Source organism: Melanotaenia boesemani, chromosome 12 (genome assembly GCF_017639745.1).
Source record: "Melanotaenia boesemani isolate fMelBoe1 chromosome 12, fMelBoe1.pri, whole genome shotgun sequence".
Taxonomy (NCBI): Eukaryota; Metazoa; Chordata; class Actinopteri; order Atheriniformes; family Melanotaeniidae; genus Melanotaenia; species Melanotaenia boesemani.
In genome coordinates, this window is record NC_055693.1 from 22,115,696 (window position 1) to 22,141,078 (window position 25,383).

The 25,383-nt window shown below is 38.3% G+C and overlaps 1 protein-coding gene across 5 annotated transcripts in view; it reads right to left on the reverse strand.

Moving 5' to 3' along the window:
- The window catches only part of LOC121649996 (E3 ubiquitin-protein ligase SH3RF3-like), a 123,566-nt gene that overhangs the window by 23,677 nt on the left and 74,506 nt on the right, over positions 1-25,383 (reverse strand). For all 5 annotated transcript variants that reach the window (XM_042001189.1, XM_042001188.1, XM_042001191.1 and 2 more), the window contains exons 2-6: positions 13,358-13,633; positions 8,680-8,775; positions 3,482-3,790; positions 2,992-3,107; positions 906-1,076 (exon numbers count right to left, since the gene is read on the reverse strand). In XM_042001189.1, coding sequence (XP_041857123.1) covers positions 906-1,076; positions 2,992-3,107; positions 3,482-3,790; positions 8,680-8,775; positions 13,358-13,633 — 968 coding nt within the window. The remainder of the gene's footprint in view (positions 1-905; positions 1,077-2,991; positions 3,108-3,481; positions 3,791-8,679; positions 8,776-13,357; positions 13,634-25,383) is intronic.

Sequence of the window (25,383 nt, forward strand, 5' to 3'; positions counted from 1 at the left end):
TTCATCCTTTCCCATTCTTTTCTGCTACACTGCTTCTTGTGGTAGAATACTGATTAGATGAGTAGCTATAGCTCATTTTTGTGGACTCTGGGAAAATTAAAGTAATTAAAACTGCAAAATATTTTCAGACCAACATTTTTTTTTGTTTTGTTTCATCTGATCAGTTACAAATGTTCTGGATGTTGGAAGTAATGATGATGAAATAATGATCTATAATAAAGATGTGGCAGCCCAACATTAAAATGACAGAGCCAGTAGAATTACTAGATTTCAACTTGGATGTAAAATGCCAAATAACAAGAAACCAATTAAAACCTTTTATAATTCAGTACATAATATTATTATTTTGCATATGCTGTTATTGTAGTTCTTGCATTCTTGTATTTATGACCTCTCATTTTATACGTCATATGAATAAGTACTGACATTACTAGGTAACCTTAGTAAATATGATGTTTACAATGTGGTGTATTATAATAAGAATATAGATTATATCCACAATGCATTCCCTTCAACTAAACCTCCCTCTCCCTCAAAAGCAGTCTGAAAACATTTAACTGTGTACCATACATATCATACCATAAAACATCCCTGCAATGTTCATTCTCATCTGTATTCAGTTTGAGTGACCCTGAAACGTCACTGTGTAAGTTTCAACTACTGTGTTTATGCCTTTGTGTGGGGTAAAAATAATGGCTCAGTCTCTTTGCATTTACTCCTGAGCAAATAAAGTGAGAAACAGAGCAAAGGTCTGAATATGACACATGGCTGTTGTAGAGATTATACTTGTACTCATTTTCTGTTTTTATGGCAGTCCATCAATCATGGGGGGCAACTGATAGAAAACTTGATAAGTATCTACTGAACTCTCCAGCTTCCCCATTCCCAAGCCTGAGCTAACTGACCTGGACACAGGGGTGACATAGTTTCCTGGGAAGACACCAGAGGCGGCGGTTCTCAGTGAGGTCCCTTTGAACCATCCATCCTGACATTTCTCTGTAACCCGGTACATCTCCCCTTTTCTCAGCTCCAGCTCGTCAGCCTTCTGGGGCTTATAGGCGTACAGAGCCAAATATCTGGGGAGCAAAGACAGACAAAATGTAGAAGTGTGATAGAAAAATTGAGCAACTGTTCACAAAGTTCAGATTATCTCCCCGTTGACATCTTCATAGGGAATTCATGCATGTGGTTTGGCATTACTGACTTAATCCCTACACAAATGGAAGAGATATTGTTAGACATGGAGGGGGAAACAGATTTTCCTGATTAAATAATATATACAGAATTATTTGTACAAACTTAAAAAGGTATCATGTAAAAAAATATTTTCGAATTACTTTTGTCCTTTTAACTTATGCAGCGTGTCAAAGAACAGGCGCTCACATACAACTAATTTACCACCAACATGTTCACGAACGCTTTTCTGATTGAGAGCAGGATCTCTGAGGGCAGACACAGATTCCACCATTTCTAATCCTTTTACATGCATGTTTATACCACTATATTTTAAGAAAAGAGAAAAGAACTGAGAAAATGACTGTAAATACTGTATAACTTGTGCAATGTCAGTTACTGCACCCTTGTGACATCTTAAAATTCACATTTATAGGACAAAAACGGAGAATCAGTGGCTTCTAGTAAAAGTTGCCAAATTCATTCATAAAAAATGAACATTCAAGTTGTGAGTCTCTGAGTAAGCACTATGACCACTTGAGGCTGAATAGTTTTTCATCATGAATGGTGTTGCATGATGTCAATGAATGCTTAATCAGGAAGTCCTTGTTCACTAGCTTACACACAGAATGGAGCATTTATCATTGTACTTAATGTGTATGACTGTGTATTTTTCCTGTGTTATTAAAAAATGAGCATGTAATTCTGTCACTGGGAGACATTCATTGTATGTAGCATCCGGAATCCGACAGTAGACGATAAGACCACAGAGTAAACAAGTGCTATATGTGCTGCCTTCCCGTTACCATGGCAACAGATGTGGGGACTGTCTCCCTTCTCCCCATGGCAACAGAAATAGTTGCCAAATCAAGATGAAAACGTCGGACCTCATCAGTGGGACAAACCTATTCTGGATTGGTAACTGTGTGTTGTCTTTGTCTTTGTGTGTGTGTGTGTCATCTGTCTGTCTGTGTAACCATGGTCTACTTGGAAGGTAACATTATTAAAGATGACAATGCTGCTGTATTTGACTCATATCCTGCCAGAAGGACAGAGGTTAATAGTAAACAAACTGACACATTTGAAGATCAGAACTTGTGAGGACCTGGACAAAGTAGGGACTAAACACAAGGACAAAGGGCAAAAAGCACAAACACTGAAGAAGAAGTCATTTTCTTCCTTGTACTTATATGATAAAAATGTGGGGAAACAGTGTCAGTGTTGGCATGAGGCCACTCATTAGGTGTGTCCTTGCATTTAAATAAGATTTTCATTAGCTCTGTAGGGAGTGCGTTTAAGATTTTTTTTTGTTTGTTTTTGGTTTCAAAATCAATCAAACTATGCAAAGGTGATAAAGTCACTTTTGCATAGTTTGCATGTCTATTGTATATTTACTGAGTTGTGCGATCCTTCTTATATTTCTGTGTAATGTCTGATTTGTTCATAGTTAACCGACATAAAAAAAAAGTTTTGCTACCAGATTTCCTGGTGTCTTAATACTTTGGGGTGGTAAGACTTGTTATGAAGCCTCACACAAGTGAGTGAATGGTGTGTAACTGTATTTTTCCTCTCTGAGGGGGATTTCATCCTTGACCGGTGGAGGAGTAAATGTGGTTCCAGAGGTGGTGGAACACAGACAATATCTCTGGGCACAGAAGAGCAAATATTTCTAAAGCTGTCAGGAGGTTTCTTAAATCTTGCTTGGATCTCAGGCACACATTGACTCTGCTGATAAAAAGAAAGGGCAGGAGGAAGGAGGGACAACAACAACAACAAAATCACAGCTGGTTGAGCTGACAGTGCTGAGTGGGTACTCACATGTTGAGTGGCAGCTGCACCTTGGCATGGGCCAGCAGCTCAGAGGTTAGAGATGCCACTTTGGGCGGCAGCGGCACCCCTGCCAAGGAGGGAGAGAGAGCCGGTGGGGATGCATCCTAAAGAAAGATAAGGGACACACAGGAAAAGAGTGGTTTGCATTTACATAAAGCATAATTTAAAAAATGTGCCTGCAGCCTTTTCAGCATTGTAGCTGCAAAAACACTTTAAACAAGGTATGAAAGCAACCATAAGAGGGGTAAAAAAAAAAAAACAGTGTTCTGTCTTCAGCTGAAAGCAATCATAAAAAGAAATGATGTTATTTGCATTGGACTGGCAAGCGAATATGAACCAAGACTACAAAATCTCGAGCAACAAAGTGAAGGAAGTCAACCCTGACTACTACATAGAAGTATAGCTTTGAAATGTTCCGTTTTTCACATATTTCAAATATAGATTCAACGATTTTGAGCATCATAGTGTGTGCCTGCACCTGGATGCGTGCAGCAGCTCTGGGGTCAGAGGAGCTGATGAGGACCGGGTGGGAGATCTCCATGCTGTGTCTGTTGTTGAGATGGGCAGCCCTTTGGCTGACAGACAGGGCAGAAAATGAATGCCGTTTCTTGGCATTTTTCTTTCCTTCACCTCTCCGATGGCCAGAGCTGTTTCCATTAGACGGGGAAGCGCTGGGGGAGGGTCCGGGACTGCAGGGGCCCAATGGGGCTGGCTCAGAGCTCGGACCTGGTGCATTAGCTGGCATAGGCTTGTCGATCTCCATCAACTGCTTTGCAGTTTCATTTAACTGAGAGGAGAGAAGAGCAGAGGAGGGGGGAGGGTGCAACAAGAAAGAATTAGGTGTTAGATGTCGAACCTGACTACTTCACACACATCTCCAATGCACATGAGTATTAGTGTGGCCTTTTCTGACTTGTTCTTGTTCAAATCAGCAGAATAACAATGATTACTTACAACAGCTGGCCTGTGAGACCCTCTGTAAAACACTTACTGTATCAAAGACATACAGGTGTGCACCCACAAGCGGACTTGTTATTCTCATTCTGGTTGAATCTGCAGTCTGATTTACAGTTTATGACAGCCAGTCTAAGCGTCATTGTGCCATCATTTATTGCCAAAAAAGAGCTAATTTTGTGCATGACATCAGTGTCATAACTGCTGTGAAGGAGGAGACACCCTAAGGAGCAGAGAGCAAGTGGTAAAACGGAGACTTCTCTCATGTAAATTTGTCCAGAGTGACAGTTATTAGTGAAGGTTTTAATGGCTGTCGAGAGCATTACTAATACCTTCATTTATTGTTTGCTGAAGGATATCTTCACAAAAATCTTTGAGAAAAAAAAATGTTGAGAATGATCTAAGCAGGATCTGGTGCATCCACTGTATTGTGAATTCCTTATTTTTACAGCCCACATTTTCACCTACATTGTGTCTTATTCTGAAGTTATTAATGGGAGCGTGCAGCCTCAGGCAGGCTTACGTTCATAGGCCTTTATTCTTCGGAATAGCAGGCATTTTCAAAATCTGGAGTTATGATGATTGGTTAAGTCTAAAACATTTCTTTATTCTTTACATTGAGCTTTAGCCTTTATGTGGCAATGTCAATGCTTTTAAACTCAAGACTTGAGTCTGACTGCACTATAATGATGCAGTAAGGTAATCTTTCTTTTCTATCTGAGACAAACAGCCCATCTCAAATATTTTAAACAACTTAACAAGTAGCATGAACGGCTACTCAGACTGAAACGAGTAGCACCTCCTGTGTTGTTAGTGAATTACCATCATTTATCAACAGGTCTGCATGTATATGTTGAGCTAGTTCTTGCTCCTCTTAGTAAGACAGTTTGCTGTTTTGTGTAACACATAACATTGCTTGATACAAATAACACAAAGTACAATAACGCACATAACCTCATGGTTTTAAATCAGATTTTCACAATTTAAACAGTTTCATCTGCAAAATCTACCACACAAGAAAACAGCTAAATGCTGTCTTAATTTTTTTTTATCCATTTTGCTTCATCATATCTAACTGAATGTTAAATCCCTACATGTCAATTATTGCTGACTGCATTTTATTCATCCAAACAAATTTACATTTTAATCATGTCTGCTTAAAAAACAAACTTAAACCCCTTAACACTCCCTGGAGACAAGTCCTGCCAAGAATCAATTTTTTTCTGTTGTTCTGTGACTGTGTGAGTGTATATGTGTGAGTGCTTCCCCATACAGGTTCACAGGCAGTGATGTTGCATTTCCATAATAATAGATATGCTAATCAGGCCCAAATCATATGCTAATGAGCATGATTGATTGATGCTGCAGATATAACTCTGGTATAACTCTCATGAGGTTGAGAGGACATAAATACACACACAGAGACGAGTCATAAGTCCACGAATGATCTCACTCAGTCACTCATGCACTCACATTCCACAAATGCATCTGTAATTACACATAACACACCGACTCACACTTGTCACCACTGTGTCAGTTTTTCTACTACTACTAACACGCCTGGTAATGCTGCAAAGGACATCAGGGTACAAAGACGTGTGTGTGTGTGTGTGAAGGACAGTTCTTCACTTGGTGCTTTCTACTGAATTAATTATCTAAGGTTATCTGTTACTTTGTATGGAGAGCAAATGCTCCTGTTTTTGGGGTTGAGTGTCATGTCAAGGTAAGAAAGGGACTCAAACAGATGAGGTGATATGTGTACTATGAGAAAGGTAAGTCTGCAATTTCCCACACACTCTCTTACTGCTGCTAAAAAGAAATACAAACAAGGGTGTATGTGCATTATAATCACATATGACGCATGTGCATGCCTCACAAGTAGTCACAACAAAGCAAAGCAAATAAAGAAACAATTACGTCCCAAACTAACCTCAAATAAACATGAATCAAACTTAGATCTGCCTCAAAGCTACAGGCACTGAATATAAACCCACCTACAATGACCTCACATCTGCACAGTGCTGATAGACTTATGCAACACAATCCAACCCACTCGGCACACCCACCCAAACATCAAGTCTGGCACAGCGTTTCCACTCCAGGTGTATGTTAATCAACAGATTTACAACAGGGTTTTTTTTTCTACCCTAAATGTTTACAGTTAGGTTGAGGCATGTGGTTGTGATTTCTTGCAGAAGCTGTAAAAGTTCTTTATAGTTTGGTTTTATCTACAGTGTGGTGTATTACCATGAAATGTATAGTTGAGACACAGCACTGTTTAGAACTGGTCTTTAAACTGTTTTTTTATGTGCATAATATTGAGATGAAAGAAAAATTAGATGAGCACTCAGACCTGCAAGTGAAGCTTCATGGTCCCAGTAAAGATGTTCAGAAGAAATGTTTAAAAAACAGCATTAGTTTATACAGTAGTTAAGTTAAGGGTGAGATCAGCAGGATGCAGCACAAAGCTGCTGGAACTTTAAAAATATATGGGTGCCGAAATCAACCAATCATGCATGTGGCCAGGCAGATCCATCGCATGAAAAACCAGTATCTGAAAGATCACTTTCCATTTTCCTGCTTGAGTGATTGTGATTCTAGCTTCTCCCCAGAGTTTTTTTTTTTACCCATTACTATTATACTGGCCACGCACTGCACTAAATTATATATATCATTTCGCTAAGACTGCAAATGTTAACGTAGTACTTTTTATTGTGAAACACGCAAAGACACACACAGATCAGTAGAGGTTTAAGCTGGGGCCCCTCATTAGCATCTTGTGGCACACACACTCACACACACACCCTCAAACCTCTGTACCCCTGCTGTGTCAGAGTGATCTGATGGAGAGGCCTAAATTATTGATGCATTTCTATCTAACAGGAGCCCCAGTGTGACTGTGTGTTAGTCCCAGTGTTCCTACGTCTATGGTTTTATCATGTTACCTAATTAAGAGGTTTGGTCAACCAGTCAATGTCATGGAAACATAACTGGGTGGCCGAGAATTAGTCTGAGTTCACTGCAGTCCCACATGGAGTGAGAAAGTGAGTGTGTTTCAGAGGTCAAATAAACAAGGATTTTAAATTTAATATAGATCTGAACAGATGTAAGTATTACAGCATGTATCTGGTTAAATTATTGATTAGCTGCTTTTGAAATTATATATTATTATTTTATTGTTGTACTAATAGCAAATGAACAAAAAAAGCCACATTTGGTAAAATCTAAAAAGTGAGAAAAGGGTTTGATACAGATCTTCCACAGATAGATAAATCAGCTGTTTCTCAGGAAGGACAACAATCCTCCAAGGACTAAAAGAGGGCTGGAGCTCACTGATTGCTTCTCAGTTAAAGTTGTGAAACTAATCAGTGAGCTCTAGCCCCTTTTATTCTTTAGACGTGTGCAAATTTCACTCTGATAAATTAAAGAATCTCTTTGCGTCTGTTTGGTTTTCACCTTTCTTTGATGATCATTGAGTTCAGCGTTGAGTATGAGGATGTAGGGATAAGTAAGGAGAGGTGGTTTTTTAAAGTCTTCTCCAACAAAAGGGCTTTACCACTGATGATGTAATAAGTTTTGATACTTGATGTGTGATTTTACAGACTAATTTGCCAGTTTGCTGTGACCTGGCGGTTGTTTTTACACGACTCTGACCTTTCATCTAAGCTGTGTAGTCACACTGCAAAAAATTGGGAGGTCCATAACCAGCTGAAATGAACCCAAAGCATTACACGTGCCAGAAGCAGTGACTTTTGGCGTGTGGTTCTGTGCACGAGAACAGAAACTAAGCCTCGGTCTCTGTTTCTAATCTAAATAAATTCCTCTAAGCTTTAACACATTAATTCACAGACACCTCGTACACAGCAACTGACCTTATGCAATCACACACTGAAATACTTTCCACTTTGACTGAATTTCCTGTCAGTTCTAAATTATGTGCTCTATTACTTATTCTTGACAGGGCCGTGACAGAATCACTGTGTTCAAGCATTTATGTTGATGGGGAGAGAAAAGAAGAAAACACATTTTTCACCACTGCCATTTTGGTACAGCCTAAAAGCCTTAAATATGATCCAACTTAAACTGTGCATATTTCTTCCGATGCATAGGGATTAAAGTAAACTACATTTCACTCTTGACAGGCATGGCATGATGAAAGAAGGTAAAATGTTTTGGTGTGTTATAGGTTTTTATCCATTTACTAGGAAGACATCATTTTAGAAAAGCTCCATTCCAGCACACGATCAAACAGCATGGATAATGCTAATTGCAATTTTAAGGCTGATCGTGTTTGGTTGTGTATTCGTAAAAATGTGCGATCAACTCAAGGCTCCACAGTGTCACATAATGAAAATAAAGCATAATGAGGAACTTACAGCACATGCTGTATATAAGCACACAATATACCAACCAATTGAGTAAAATAATTTTAGCTTTGGACTCATCAAAAACATGTTACATTTTGTCATTCTCTGTTGATATAGGGAATAAAGAAGATGCAAAATCTATTTTTTATAACAACTGATGCTGAAATCTCACATTTCTGTCACCATTTTGATTGCTACAAATTTTGGGAAAGCTTAACTGAACAAGAAAGACTTTATACCACTTCATAAAAAGACTATTTTATTTCTCTCCTGTCAAAAGTAGCAGCAAGGTAAATAATGATTAAATGTGCTGTAATACAGGTGTGTTTTTTCACAGATTTGTGTGTCAGTTTACCTCCACATAGAGGATAGGGAAGATGCCAATCTTGTCTCCCAGCATGCCTTCTGCCCAGTTCTCATCTACTCGCCTGATTACTGTCAGCACCTCATCCTGGAGTGAGAGAAAATGAATGAAGTAACACAAATACACACGTAAACACACACCACACAGTAGGTACACAATGTTTGCCCAACAATAGATGTGCAATTACTTTAAAACAAAGCAGGAGGATCCCTTTGTGAGACGATTTTAAATTTCAGTTATTTATGAATAAATTAAGGTTTGACAGGGTTTTATTACAGGACATTGAGCAGAATCTCTTAAAAGCACTGGAAGTTAGTTTTTCATGTCAGTTTCTCCACTTCGCTAAAATTATGAACTGAAATGGTCAAATGAAACCTTTACAATCGTCTGTGAAAACATTTTTATGTGTATATGTTGGAACCAGGTAATGGTACTACTACATAAAACATGCATTCCTGCATGCCAGAACCTATTAAATAACAAGCTGTGAAACATTTTAAAACACACATCTTGCAAATAAATGAAGAGCTGCCTCGTTTTTTTTTGTCATTCTCCATTTCATCTACTTTGCACAAAGTGGGATTATTGCAAGCACCAAATGTGTCATATCATTATTTATGAGGATGTTTAACATGTGACCTTATCATGTCCTGAAACATCATCAAAGACACCATGACCTCAAAGATAATGTCACAGTTAAGACTTGGTAACAAACTGCTCTTGGACATCAAAATGATTACATAACCTCCCTGTGACTTCAAATACTTTAATACTGCAATAGTAATGACTGAGGGAAGAACACTGATTTGAGATTATTTATTTTTCATTTGTTTTAAATGGTAATAGCTGAGGAGCTTTTTAGTAAATAGTTTGAACTGTTACCTTTGAAAATCTGGAGTTAGCTGCAGTTAGCATCCTGTTGTGTGTGTTCATATCAGTGTTGCACTGTGTAGGTGTACAATTCCACTTTAATTAGAGTTTACCAAGAAACTGCTGCAAAGTTGCGACTACAGTTTGTATTTGACAAGCAAGGCCTTACAAAATTCTTGAAGACTGGGTAGGAGATGTTTTCCAAGAGTATTTTATACGATATTGCTTAAAATCTCATTCATACCCCGATCACAGCCAATTAATTAAAAGCTCAAATGGACATGACTAAAAAAAACACCATCCAATCATTTTAACGGATTGGTTGGTGATATGTGGATCAACCTCAACTGCTATTTGTCCCTCCTCCATCAACCCCTCTGGGCGTAACCATCTTCGTGCACAAATTGCGCGCTCTCAAAGGCTTGGAGCATGTGCTCAACAAAGCACGAGCCAGAGCTTGGCTAGCTTACTACATGAAACTATGGTACACACTTAAATGTAAGGGACTTTATGGCAGAAAAGGTACCTATATCGAGTCGGAAAAGAAAAACTGTTTTGAAGAAGGCTACTTCCAAGAAAAAAACAAAACAAAACTGAAGGAGAGCGAAGCAAGAGCAGTGTTAGCGAATCAATGCTGTCCAGTGCACATAAAACCCTCTTGGACAAGCATTGCACATTTCTGTGCTTTAGAAACGTGGTTTCGGGGGGAAGTCCGAAAAAAGGGATTTGCACTTTTGAATTGTGTATTTTCAAAATGTAGCTTGCGCAAACCTTTTTCCAGGATCTCCTACCCTGCTTTTAAACAAAGAGAAAAGTCTGCCGTAGCCAGAGCTCATCAGTAAAATGAACACCTGGCTGAGGCCAACCTTTTACTCAAAAGATCAGGCCTAAGTACGGGCACCTGGGAGAAGGCATTTAGGTCACACACTGTTACATAAAACACTGGGAAGAAAAAATAAAATGCAGAGATATACTGATTTATCCAATTTCCCTTTTCTATTTTTTTTTAAAGCAACCCAGGTAAAAATAGTCATTTATGAGCAATTAATGGATTTACGAAGTATGTTGAGCACAAAGTTGGAGTTTTTAGTATGACAAATATCTCGTATATGGACCTCTTATCACCATGGTAACAAATGCTGACCACATCACCAACTGGAGTGGTGGTCAGTCAGAGCTTAAATCAAATACAAAAAATAAAAATAAATAAATAAATAAAATAAAGCCATCCTTTTACTGATTATTTTTGTGACAATATCTTAGTGAAATCAAACCAAAAGAACATTTTAATCACTGAATCTATAATAATGTCGATATTTTAAAAACAGTTAAAAGTGCTCAGTTGATGTTAAATAATGTCAGATTGTTCATTAGCAAATACATAAAAAAAGTCAACCATTGTGTTCGTCTGTATCACATTCAGACTTTAAGCAAATTTTGGCATCTTAATGGTCAAATTTAATCATACAATGCAGATTTAATTCTATCTTGCTTTAATCTAGTTGGTAGACGCCTCAACCAAAACCAACCCTCTAGTCTAAAACTCAGTCTAACATCTTGCAATGATTCGCAGCTGAAGAATATTGTTCAATATCCAAATACATTTTGGCACCAAAGCAACTTTGCACAACAAACCGTTACCATGGGAACAATGCTTTCAATTAGGGATTCACAATAAGCTTCATTTTCAGAAATATATATATTCTCCATTTGTTGAGATCTACATTACTGATATCAGATGAAATATAAAACATAAAATATATTTGATTTTGAGTATCTCTGTGATGTAATAAAGACTTATGACATATAAATCTACACAATCCAGTATCAACACTGTAACTCCTAAACATGCACGGTATGCATTAGCATGCCTATATGCTTCCTTCAACTCTTGCACTGTGTAGATTATATGACGTTGCAACCTATACATGGGAATTTATTGTCTTTGTTGCTCACCACTGACACCCACAAACTTTTTATTTATGAAGTAGTTTTCCCTCTGCTGCTCCTCTCCTCACATTGAGGTCTTGGTTAGGCCATTACAGGATGGCAACGATAATGCTGGTAAATGACTATGTATTAGTCATACTGAGTAATTACCTCTCACACTGAGAAAACAATATCACACTCACTGGTTCTGCATGACAACACACATATAGCATGCCATGTGTCTCTGTGTGAGTTTATGGCTTAATGTAATCTTCAGTCATAATCCTGTTGATAGGCTTAACCCTAATATACAAAATAATGTGAACTATTGATGTCCCATCATTATCTGTTCATCTAGATCTGGCTCTTCTTAGGACGCCTACAGTGGAGCGATCGGTGCACTGTAATTTAATAACCTCTCTCTTTTTTATCTCTGCAGAAAACATTCAGAGTGCAGAAACAGAGTGGAGGTGTCGAGTGTTCAGTCCAGTGCAAATGAATCTGTGTAGCAGCAGGTAGAAAATGATCAGCCTGGAGGAACACAATAGTACAGAAAATACAAATTACTGTTTACAACAAACCAAACTGGAATCACTTTTTTGAGATGCTGGATGTCTTGTTTGGCTGCATCTTTTTACTTTTTATCATCATCCATTTAAAAGGTATAATTTTGATGTTTTAAATGGGAACCAATTTAAAACATCACCAGCTAGTTTTATCTAACTATTGAATGACAAAGGTCCTCGGTTTTGAGACAGAAAATAGATGCAATCTCAAAATAAAAAAACAAACAAACTTGAAAATCTGATAACTATTATTTCTGAGGGTAATCCCAATCCAGGATAGAGTTGGCCAAACATATCCCAAACTAGGGAGACACCATTACAAGCAGCATCAAGATGCTCCACCAATTAAAGCTGCTGTGGTCAGAAGGGCACAGATGTATTGACTTTTTTTGCACTTCTCAGTGCATCTTATATATGGATTACAAAAAAAAAACCAAAAAAAAAACACAATATGCCACACTTGGCCCTCGGGTTGGAGAATGATTAACCAGAACATGTTGGCATGTTTTTAACTGTACTTTCATTTCCACCCAAAGAAGTGGTGTACAGTGGGTTTTAATTTTGAGGTTCTCAGATGAAAAGATTACATTAGACAAGAATGGAACAGAAAAAAAAAAAAAAAAAGAAAATCCTGTGATTTTCCAGTACATGAGTCTCACTGAGGTGTGAATACTCTCTTGGCATAAAAATAGTAGAGTATTTGAATACAAGCAAAGAGAACATCAGCTGCCAGAATTTCCTTCCAAAAATATCAGTGTCTGTCTAAAAAATCTGCCTCAGCCAAATCCTCATGGAGAGTGGTAATGAGCAGCTGCCTGCAACAGATCAAACACATCACTGAAATGTTCTGTTTTACACTGTTAAACTAGTATAAAGAACCTTCAAACAAGTCAACAAGATTATAAAACTAAGTATGAATCAGTGTATAGGTTTATATATAGCTGATTACAGGACGTCTTGGTAATGACTAATTACTAATTCATATTTAGTTGAAATAGTATACTATGTACAGATCATTTGTCAGCTAAGAATGGAGCTTGTTTACCCTATTTGGAATTGTCCTAGTTTAGATCCAGAGAACTAATCTTAAAAAATGAGTTAGTTCTAATAAATTATTAGTGTTCCATCGACAAACCGCCTGTTTTAACACTACGTGTGTTTTCTATTGCTACTGTGTTTATATTTTTGAACAGCCTGTCCATGTTTTTAGATGTTTATGTTGTGTCTGATACAATTTCAGTGTCATCAGGGGAGTGTAAGCATGTTTGTGTGTGTTTGTGTGTGTGTGTGTGTGTGTGTGTTACCTTGCTGAAGGCAAGACAGTCTTTATCCTGGTCTTTGTCTTTGACCTCAAAGTCGTACAATGCTTTGCCTTGGGGTGGAGTTTGACTCAGGGGGCGCAGCAGCTGGATATAACTAGCTGGCAAGAAACCATGGCAACCATTGAGCTCCCCATGGTACCAGTTGTCATCCACCTTCCGTCGAAGGATGATGATGTCACCCTTAGAAAACTGAAGATCACCTGGTTCCTTGCCCTCGTAGGAGTAGAGTGCTTTACCGCAAGGCAGTGCTGGGATATTCTGCAAAACAAAAACACACAATATGACTTATTGCAACCACAACACAATTGTATGTTCACTTACTCATACTATCTTCTGAAAGGAGATCAACACAAAGCAGCAGGCATGTCTTTTTGACCCTCAGGACATTGCTTCATAATGTTAAATATTTTTACCAGGGAAGTTGTGAATATATCGTATTTAACTGCACAACCATAACAGGAACTACAGTACATAGCGCAAAAATGCAGTTTGCAGAGTTCTAATGAGCTTGAAAATCCATATTTGGCATGACCACCTTTATTCTTCAACATAGTCTGAACCCTCATAGACAAGCTTTTCTTGTCATTTCTTTATGCAGTTTTCAGAGATATTTCTCTAGGCTTCTTGAAGGAATTTCCAAAGCTTCTCTTTGGATGTTGGCTGCCTTTTGTTCTGTTCTCTGTCAAGAATGATCCCACACTGCTTTGATACTGTTGAGGTCTGGGCTGTGGGAAGGATTCATCATACCGTAAGACCTGTTGTCGCTGACTTTCAGTCCAGTTCTTGTGTCACTCGGCATACCCTCAGCCTTTTCATCCCACTTTCCTCCCATAAGAATGAATTCTTGACAGCCACCTTTGTGTGGAGACCATTTCTGATGAGGCTTCAGTCAACAAGCGACAGATCAACTGAAAGGTCACATGTGTCTTTCAGGGCTTTATGTCAATCATTTATCAAGTTCCCCCAAAAAGCATTAAGAATATATTGCACACCATGCTGTAAAGTTTTCTGCTGATAACTCCTTGGGAATCATTTTGTTGGTGCAAAATTTCTGTCTGGCAAACTGTTTTTAGGATTTTCTGTACATGCAACAAATGGGGGAAAAAGTGTCACTGTGACAGGCTTCCAGTAACAAAGTCCCTTCTATCTGAAATTGGTTCTTTGCTAAGTTATCTCTTATGTACAGACACAACACTACTTCATTCCTGGAGTTAAGTGCCTATTTTATACTTGAATTACTTACAGGTCAGTGTTAAGTGGCTCATCGTACAAAAAGAGCACATTTCCCTGATAATTGTCAAGAGCAAGGACTGCAAGGAAAATAGCTGAAGACCCAGCCAATGTTCTAAGGAAAACTTAAAAAAATCTCCAGAAAGCCTGAAAACTATTGCTCAAGACGACCCATCAATATCTGGCTTCCTGGAAGGGAAATATAGTGGAAGTATGCTGACCCTAAATGAAAAATGTCACTATCTAACAGAGGAAAGCTCTGAATTAACACCACACCCATAACTAGTCTGCATGATTGTGGGCACAGCATAATTTAAAGAACCATACTGGATCTCTCACATGTTGCTATTTTGCAGCCATTTGTATTTGGCTCTTCATATTTTAGGTTAAAAACATGGTCTTCATGATTATTTGCATTACCATACAGCAGTTCCACATAATTATTAACATAAACGTTAAGAGGATGTAAAAGTCTCACTAAGAGCAGCATTAAGTGCATTTTGAAACCTCTGCAGATGTTTAAAAGCGTTTATGTGCATCATTAGTGCTACCCTGTTTATATGATACGAGATAACTACCCCTCATAAACAGAATGCTGAAATGTGGTTTCATGAGATGTCAAAAACTTTGTCTGTGCACAGAGTAGTTAGAAACTAAAAATAAATAAATTAGTGCATGGCCTTGCTTTGACTTTCATTTAATATTTGTAATTCATTACAGGCAAATGAGGTAGTGACTCCTGTGATCAGTAAATTAACAGACAAAAAGCCTGGGAGAAGACAGGTTTTGAAGCCAGTCAAAACAGTGGCAAATCCAATATGTTGCAAACTGTTGACCCTGGAGACTAATTTGTAGAGCATGGATAGTTGGATATATGCTCCAAGGTTCATTTTATTCCCCTTAGCGGTATATGAGATATGACTGGTTATTAAAATGTTTGCCAGGTAATTGCTGCTCCTACCTTGGGCCTTATATAGTAATTTTGAAAATGCCAGAGCAGTGTGAAGCATGACTCCCTGGAGTTTCATCCAAATCAGGTTTGTGGTGTCTCACTTATCAAATGTCCAGGACAGACACGCACTGCTCCATTTACCCAACTCCAACAGATATATGACGCCCGGTGTGTAAAATGACCAAATGTTACACTTAATTTGCGGTGAAGTTCTACATTCACCAAACCTCTCCCTGAACACCAAATGCCCAATTTTAGCTGAGGTCTTTTTAAAAAGAAAAACAGTCCCCATGTGGATGAGCATTTCAGCATTTTCAGAAATAATTTCAGTCCATATGAACATATCTGGGAACACATGATTACTCATAAAATGGGCATGTGAAAGCCAGCATAAACAGGAAGAATAGAGCTTGTTGCTCGGCTGTGGTAAAAGTTGCTAAGCAACTATCTAACTGCACACAATAGGCATGCCAAGGTTTAGGACTAAATTCAGATCTTTTTCATTACTTTGTTCTATTTTACTGTTATAAGAATTTAGGATGAATTGTTATCTTTTTCATTGGTAAGAAATTACCAATAAGTATATTATTTAACCATGTAAAAGACTGTGTGGTAACAGGTTTGATGGTTGTTTGCTACTCCGCTCAGGTTTAAATAGCTGTTTGTTAAAATTTAGGTTAAATTTAGGAATCTGTGCGTTTCTGTCCCCAGTAATTTGAGAATTTTGGTGTTGACTGTAAGAAATGCCTCTGTTGATGCTGCCATGCCATAACTTGAAAACCAGGAACACAAATGTGAAACACGGTGCCACGCAGATGAAACTTAGTCAAATAACGCACCACATGGACGCCTCGTTAACGTTAGATTTTCATCAATGATTGAAATCTCTACCCATGCTGACCCTTGTATGGCAGAACACTATTTGACAGAACAAGTGAAAATTATGATTTTTTTTTTTTTTTGAGCCAGGCAACTTTCAAATAATAAGCCTGCTTCTGTCCACAGCTGTTTGAAATCAAGGACTCATTGTTTGAAAAATGCTTTGAATTTGAATGGTAAATCTGCCACTGCTGGCACTGTTTACATCTTAATAAAAGGCAAAGCTTGACTAGCGTAACAACTGTAAGTATGGGGGATGGAAAGACAATTTATCTAACACATAAGTACACCAGTTTCCCTGTTTAGCACCAGGTTGTAATGGGTGAGAATGAAGATAAAAGCATTGGATAAAGTTAGACATGTTTTTTTCCTATAAATTTCACAAATCCAAAAAGCTAATGTAGTTTTCATCCTGCAGATGCAATGAAAGTTACATTTTTAATGAACTAGTGACAGATTCTATATACACCCATCAAAATATACCTTTATCAACTCTCTCTACCACACTCAGCTTAACAATCGCACCAGCATTCAGCACACACTTAACACATATACTGAGAATGTTCTTAAAACGTAACCAGTGCTGAAGAGGAGTTTATTTAAAAAAAAAAAGATTCAGGTAAATAAACAAAAGCTTACAACAAGCGTTAAAGCTTTAAAAACAACATAGAAAAGAAACTTTTCTTCTTCAAACAGAGGTTGTTTACAATAACACTCGATACACACAGTCACACACTCCTTTCAATGCACTCACATATAGACTGATTCTCCCCAGACACTACATTGAAGGGAAAGGCCTGAGGTTCTGCTGCCTAAATAAGATCAGTAGTGACGCAATGAGGGGAAACAGACACAGACATAAAGACTGTATTAATCCTGCTTTTGCATTATGGCCACCTTACTAGCTGCTACTCTAACAACATGTCTGCAATGTTAGACCACACAGCCAAAGAAAAAGCACAAACTCTGCTAATTAATCCATCATTATAGCTTCCACTCTTTTGTTTTCAGGTTGAGGTCAGGCACTGATGTAGGGCAGTCAAGTTCACTGGATTAAGGTAAGCGCTCTCTATACACCTATTAACAGCTTTTTTTCTCTCTCTTTCTCAAACAAAATGAATCAAGATCATTTCGAGAGAGACATCTTGCTGTTCAGGAGGGCATTCATGTCATGTTGAAACAGGAAAGAGATTTTCCTTAGCTGCTGCTACAATTCACTGGAAGTGATGTGAGTAGGAGCAGCACCTGTGCTCCATCTGTTTCAGTACAGGGTGCATTCAGGTTCAGGAGCTGTACGTTGCTCATGTTGTGGAGTGATTGCGAAATGCAGAAACAATAACGCAAAAAATGAACAAGTTATGTTCAGAAAGTCAGTAACTTGTGTATCTGTTTTAAACATGAGATGGACATCTAATTGATTCACTTTGTTAGCACATTGCCCTACAAACACTCGTGAGAGGCACACACGCAGCACTCTAAAACAGCACTCCACAGCAAAACAACTGCCAACTTTGAAGTATTGAGGGCACAGATGATTTCACAGTGCACTTTGATGATGTTGCCTAGCAACAGGTTTTGACTTAGGCTAACCTAATACTGACCTACAGAGCAGAAGACGACCACCAAAATGAGGCCAGCTCTCACAGAAACATCTTCTAGTCACCGTGACTTTGGGTAAAAAACAGAAAGCATCCACAGTTCACTCTGGGCCAACAAGATAAATCTGGACAGGTAAGGGTGAAGAGCTGACTTTGTTGACAGCAATACTTTTTTTAGGGAAGCTGGAAGTGAAAGAAAGAGTTCATGTCCAAAAGCGTCAGTGGTTGAAAAGATGAGGACAGGAAAAGAACCGGCATGTTATCCATATCTTCCTCAGCCTCCTTTCTGCGCATCTCAACTCTTTCCTGCATCTTCTTGCCTGTACTCCTACTTTCACCTTATTCTCCTCTCACTCAAAGCCTCTTATCCTTTCTCACTCTCTTACTTTCACCTTGCTCTTCTCCCCTCTCTTCTTTTCATTCCCCTTCATCCTTTCTTTATTTCTTCTCCCCTGGGCTAAAGCTGGAGAGGTAGAGGCTCCTGGAGGGCCTCATCAGGGACTGCTCCGTTTGCTGCTTGAATCTGGGAAGAAGATCGCTGTGCTCTCTCTGCAGGCAGAGTCATCTTAAACTAGAGGCAGGCTGCTGAGTTTCTCTATACTGAGCCTGAGGCAGGAGGGTTATGCCGCATGTAGGAGTTCTATATTTTACAACAGAAAAGATCCCATCTGAGTCTAAGCAGGAACATTTTTCTGTTATATTGTATTATTCCAGTTATTCTTGTTGATAGCTTCCTCAATCTGTCAGTGAGTTTCTGTGATGGTGGAAATAAAACTAAACTTTAAAAATAGATATAAATATATAAAACGGACAGAAACTTGTTTTTATCAAAGCCTTTTTATCCAGGGAGAAAAGGTGAAGGTAGAGGACTACAGATACCGAGACAAAAACAACCAAACTGTAAATCTGACAGTAAAGGTGTTTATAACAAAAAACAAAGCAGTCTTCTAGAGATGGGTCCATCAGTGTTTGCAGCAAGATACTACATATATTTTTTTAAATCTGATGAAGAGTGTCATCTGCTTCGCAGCCATCTGTTGTGGCAGCAGCATCAGAGCCAGAGACTTAGACTTAACAAACTGATAAAGAAGGTTGGTGCTGTGCTGAAGCTAATTATGCAAAGAATAAAACAGCACAGTTTGCCAAACATAATAAACATAATATCTTCTAATTTTGATTCAGTTTCAATTATTTCAAATCAAACTAGGGCTAGGTGATAAATCAATCAATTAATTCGAATTAGCTGTTTCTGACCATTCATTTTAAAGAAAATCTGGATCCCCCTCCCCGACTCAGCACTTTGCATCATAATGTTAAATATTTTTACCAGGGAATTTACTATGTTTCACAGCACAACCATAACAGGAATGTATATAAGGAAAAACGCTACAAGTGAGACCAGTCTTTCCAGCCAGCAGGAATGTAGGCATCTACTTTAAAGTGTAACTACACCCCTACTTTTTGCGTAACTCCACCCTCTGCCCAATTTAGAAAAATGCCTGAAACTGCAAGGGTTGGGGTGGGAGCGAATGGCAACCTCCGCCTGTAAAATATGAAGCCTATGCCGAAGTGCAAAAAAATTGCAGTTCACCCCTCATCCGCTAGGGGCTGGCTCCAAAACAGAGGAAATCCCCATAGACTCCCATGTTAAAAAGGCCAACTTCACAGCAGAAATAAACATATTTAAAGCCTGGTACAAAAATCCATTTTAGGATTAATAGGTCAAGTTTACCTTCATGACAACTGTGAGGGGGGTGAATTTTTTTCTAACTCATCCGTTTGTATGTTATTTTATCTTGAAATTCGGCATAATTAGGGGTGTGTCCTTTTCATTGACAGATATCCAATATCCGTGGAAAGAAGGGATAGTGCAGCTAACAGTGTGCTTTAGCCCGCTACCTCCGTTAGCTGAGTAGCTACCGTTGCTCTGGGTTAGCGCAGTTAGCTCTTAGCTACAGGCAGCTTGGACTTTGATGGTTGTCAATCATCTACCCCCACCTTCACAGTCCCCATCTCAGCTCTTTGCCCATTTTTGGATTTTCTGGGACTAACAACACACGTGACGCTACCAAGATGGCAACTCGCAGCAGGTTGTGTCAGCTGCAGGAAGTGCCGCTGTAAGTTGCCGCTGCTACGATTTGAGCTGCTGTCTGTCATCAGATGAGGATCAGCAAGTAAAGAATAAAGTCCAGTGTTACTTTTACACCCCTCAAAAGCACAAATCTGTCTCATTGCAGGAATATTTAATCAGTAACGTCTTAAGAGACGTCTTAAAAAACTAAATCTACACCATATAAGCTCACATCTGTTCACATGCATTGGTAGGTGTGGTTTTCTATGCCTGCAAGGCAAGGATTCATTTTCTCATGATGTAGAGAAGCACCAATACAAATCTACATCACGAAAAACAAAACCTGGTTTTACCCTGTAGGGGGTGTTATGAGTCACTTTTTTTTACCCACAAAATCCAGATTTTTAAAGAAATGAAAAAAATACTAATTTTATCAACAGTGTAGATGGTTTTCATCACAATACTTTGTTGTTTAGAGCTCAAAAACCCATTTTAGGGTGCACTACCTCTTTAATTCACATTACCACCACTACTACTACTACTACTACTACTGTATTGGATGGTCACATGTCACAGAACTATTTTCAGTTTCATGTAATATTACAGTACCTATCAGCATGTTATAGTTTATTTAGAAAGGGCAATAGCTTGTGCTATTTTTTTTTTTTTTTTTTTTTCACAAAAAAAGAAAACTATACAATAAAGCATTACAAATAACACTACTTCCTTATTTAACCAATTATAAATAATTACTCTTTTAATTCTGTAGCAGAATTAAATTACTGAAGCCATTAGTTCTTTTCACTTTACTGCACAAAAGCCAATGTGACATACAGCAACCGTGACCTGACTTTGCTCAGTGTACCAACTGCTGCTCATCAGTGTATTAAATCTTCAGGAACAGTGCACTATTTTACTTGTATCCATCTGTGTCAGCATGGGGATTGTCATCGGTAAAAACAAGTGTTGTTTCACTGATCTGACATGAAAAACACAGCCTGAGTAACTGAACTGTACATATTGGAACAAACACAGAACATCTCACTATGACAGAGCATGCTGAATATTTTTGCAAACATTGAGAAGATCAAACTTCAGAGCGTGACAACAACCGCTCACCAGAGCAGACACACAGAACAGGTGCCACTTTGTTATGAGTTTGCCATCTTTTTTTTTCTTTTCTATTCCTTGGATTGACAATGTGTATGTGTGTGTGTCTATGTGTGCTGGACAGGCGCTCATAAATTACAGCTACTTGCTGCTATTGGTCAAGCAGTGCTGTTAACTGTTCATTTATATGCAAGGAATGCATATTAAAATGTTTACATTTACTATTAAATACAGTAAGATAATGTTGTAAATCTGTTGTAATTTTATAGCAGTTCATTAGAGTGCATCTTGAGCACACATTACTATCTTGGCAAACCATTTGGAAATTTACTATCACCTCTGTGTACATATTGTTTATGTATCATGCAGCAGATTTTTAGCACATAATAAACCTGCATTAGTGTTGCTCCTGTGAAGTTGAGGGCATAATATGTCCACATCACAGAAAAGAAAAGTGTACTTTTGAGATGGTCAAGTTCTACTTTGCCCTTTGTTCTGTATTGACCTTTGTCTCTAAACCTAACCACAGTACAATAAGTTATGATAAATTAATCCTAAAGATCCCTCAATATCATCACTTTCCATAAAGGATTATGTCTGAACTACACAGGCAGATCAGAGCAGCTGGTGCATGGGAAGAAAATAAAGTTGATCATCCGTGAGTTACCACTTATGTTGCTTTGTTTCTGTTCCATGTGCGAGTTGCAGAAGGAGTGTCAGAGTGGAAAATATGGCAGAAGAAGAGTTATTCCCAGACTGATTACATCATCCATGCCAGATTTTTATGAATATGTAAAAAATGACAAAGGTTTCATTGTTTAGGGTGGCTCACCAGCCTGTAAAGTATGCCATAAAAAGCTGGAGAGAAATACATCTGCTTCACCACAGTCCTGTGATGGACTGGCAACCTGTCCAGGTGTATCCTGCTTCTTGCTTAGTAGCCGCTGGGAGAGACTCCAACTCCCTGGGTATAGAAAATAAATGGGTATTTCACCACTTGCAGGATAACCACCTCACTTGGTATACTAAAGTAAAGGTAAATGCACAGAAACTGGGTTAAATTGTGTTAACATTTACCTTTTGTAACTGAAATTAAATGTTATTGTGTCAATTGCAATTTTGAAATTGTGTACCGTATTTTCCAGACTATAAGTCATTCTGGACTATAAGTCGCTTTATTAATAAAATGCATCATGAAGAGGAAAAAACATACACAAGTCAGACTGGACTATTAGTTGTATGTGACTAATAATAATAATAATAAAAATAAAAAAATATATTATTTCTATAGGTTTCAGAATTGCAGGGTCATGGGTGCTCTGTTGCCTATTACAACCACCATCACTAGACAAGAGAAAAGAGAGAAAAGAAAAAGAAAAAGGCATCCAACATACATGCTTTTGGACTGTTGGAGGAAGCTGGAGCCCCCCAGAGAGAACCCACACTGATTTTTGAGAGAACAAACCCCAACTGGGAGTCTGACCTGTCAAATTTGGTGTGCAGATGACATGCTCTGCATTTTATTTCATGCTCTGATAAAGGCCACCAGGTGGAAACATTAGCATGCTTGCTGACATGGCTAGAAAATTGAAAGGAGTTGACCTTGTCCTAAAGCTCAATGTGTCTCTGTGTTACTACCCTGCTCGGCTAGGGAAGGAAGAAGTAACAAAGAATGATGCCCAGAAGTAAGTTGGAGTAAAGTGGGAATTTATTGTCCCATGTGGCAGGTGGTAGAACAGTCTACAAAGTAGGAAAAACAGCAGCCAGTTAAACTAACTAACAATCAAGCCAAAACTAACAAAAACCTAACAGACAGTACTGACTTCAGAATCAAAACACAATCAGAAGCAGCACCGCTAAATACAACATGGAAAACTGCAAAGGAAGGTTTACAATCCTAACTGGCCCAATCTACAAACAATTAAAAATGACAATGATTACTCATAAACTAAAGCAAAAAGCCATAAAGGCTCAGCTACCACTGACTGAAGGGATGCCGCGCCCTTTTATCTGTGGTAGGAGGCCTCAGGAGCAGCAATTGGGTCAGAGGGCAGCGAAATTGGGGGGTGCAGCCAATCCCTGCCAGACGATGACACACGAGTCTAATATGGCTCATATGTGTTTTGCATACAAGATGGAATAATTAGTTGCACAGGTGACAGCCGTAACAGTAGCTTCTCATTTACCTTAGCATCCAATGATGGAAGGTGGTTTAGAAAAGACATTATACTGGGAATGCCTTTTAACTATTTAAATAGCAGGTTATTCCTTTAAGTTGCTGATAGACTACCTTTACTAATATTAAAATAATACACAACCACCTCTCAGAACTAACTTATTAGTCAGAGATAGTGTTGTTCCTCCTGGCCCAACAGCCAAACGTTGTTCTTACTTTAGTACAATGGTGGTTCATGAAATAATAACTAAAAAAATGCTATATTAAACTTAATAATAGAGTACAATATTATTTTAACTCTCTACCTTCTTTTTGCATCCTGCTGTGCTGCTTGTGTGACTTTAACCATAATGGTGCTGCTTTTTATGTCTCTGCTGTGCTGCAAAATCCATTTGATACATGAGCCGCTCTGATTCATTTGCCAGTAATGGGTAACATTTCTGTAACTCCTCCTTTACAGTCCAAGTGTGAACATAAGACAGTGATACGTACTTCACTTACAAGTAACGATCTCTCAACACAGACATGCAGTTACCTGGATGTGCATATACATATTCATACACTTACATGGAATTTGTTCAAAGGTTGATGCGCCTCTTCATAACAAAGTGTAATAAAGTTAACATTTAATTATAGTTTTATATGCATAAAATAACCACAAAAATGTTATAATTATATAAATAAAACTGTACCAGTATTTGGTAGAAGAGTTGTATTTTTAGATGGTTTACTTGTAAATATGTTTGTAGCAGGTCAGGAGATTATAAAAAATCTCTTCAATCTGCCTCGGAAAAGTGTGTTCTCCATAAAAACACAATCAAGGTTTGTGGCATTTACTTAAATATTTACCATGATCCATGAAACCTGCTTTACCTATACGATTACCAGCAAATGAGAACTGCAGGGATTAAATAAAACCAGAGTTTTATCTCTTCTATTTCTAATTGTGCACTTCATCCTTTGCCACTTTGCTGGGTGTCGCTTTTTTGTATGTGTATTTTTTAAATTATTATTATTATTTTTCTTTTATCTGTCTCTTCAGTGTTCTCAGGACTGCCGCCATTGTTGAAGTCAAGATGACATTTTCCAGATCTTGTCATTGATTTGATGTGTGAAAAAAAGTAAAATAGTGTGATTAAAAAAAAAAAAAAAAAAAAACACACCAGAATTGCTGGGTTTCATGTCTCACACCTCAGGTGTTAGCTTTTTTTTGCTTCTTCTTCTTTTTTTTTGTGACCCTAAAGCAGCACAATATCATTACTCAAAGCGTCCACACAGACCTCCCTTCTGCCCATTATAAAAATCAACAAACAGTAATTACTACACCACGGGGGTAAGGGAGGACTGTGAATATGTGTGTGTGTGTGTGTGTGTGTGTGTGTGCGTGTATGTGAGAAATGCCCTTGGGGAAATAATATAAATGCACAAGTCCCTCAATCAACCGCTGCTGAGAGTCCCATCTGTCAAGTCTCTCAGTGTGTCTTCAGTAGCCATAAGGTTCAGGGAGCTGACTTGCCCAACATGAGACTGACTGCCTCATTCAATAAGGCCCCAGTGGGACACAAGCAGACACATCTACACACTGGAAAAAAAAAAAAACATGCACACACACATGCATTCTTTATGAATCAATGTGTTTTGTTTCCTCCTTTTCCAGGTCTAACCTTCTAACCATGTAGTTTCTGTTTTCTGCTGCAAACGTAAAAGCCTTTCTCCTGAGGAACAAAACATGTCTTTGTACATTGTTTTGATTCAGTCAACACAGGAGGAGGTAAATGGTCTCAAATGGCAGCAGCTAAATTCTGACATTAATCAGAATCTGTCTGATTAAATAATCCCAACTGCAATCCAGACTTAACTGGCTTGTCTATTTTTGATATGAGTCTGAACATGTGCAGCATAAAACATATACACAGTACACTGACTGCATGTTAAGGCTGCAATAACTTTGACTTATATCTTTTATTTCTGAGCTTTCTAAATTAAATTAAA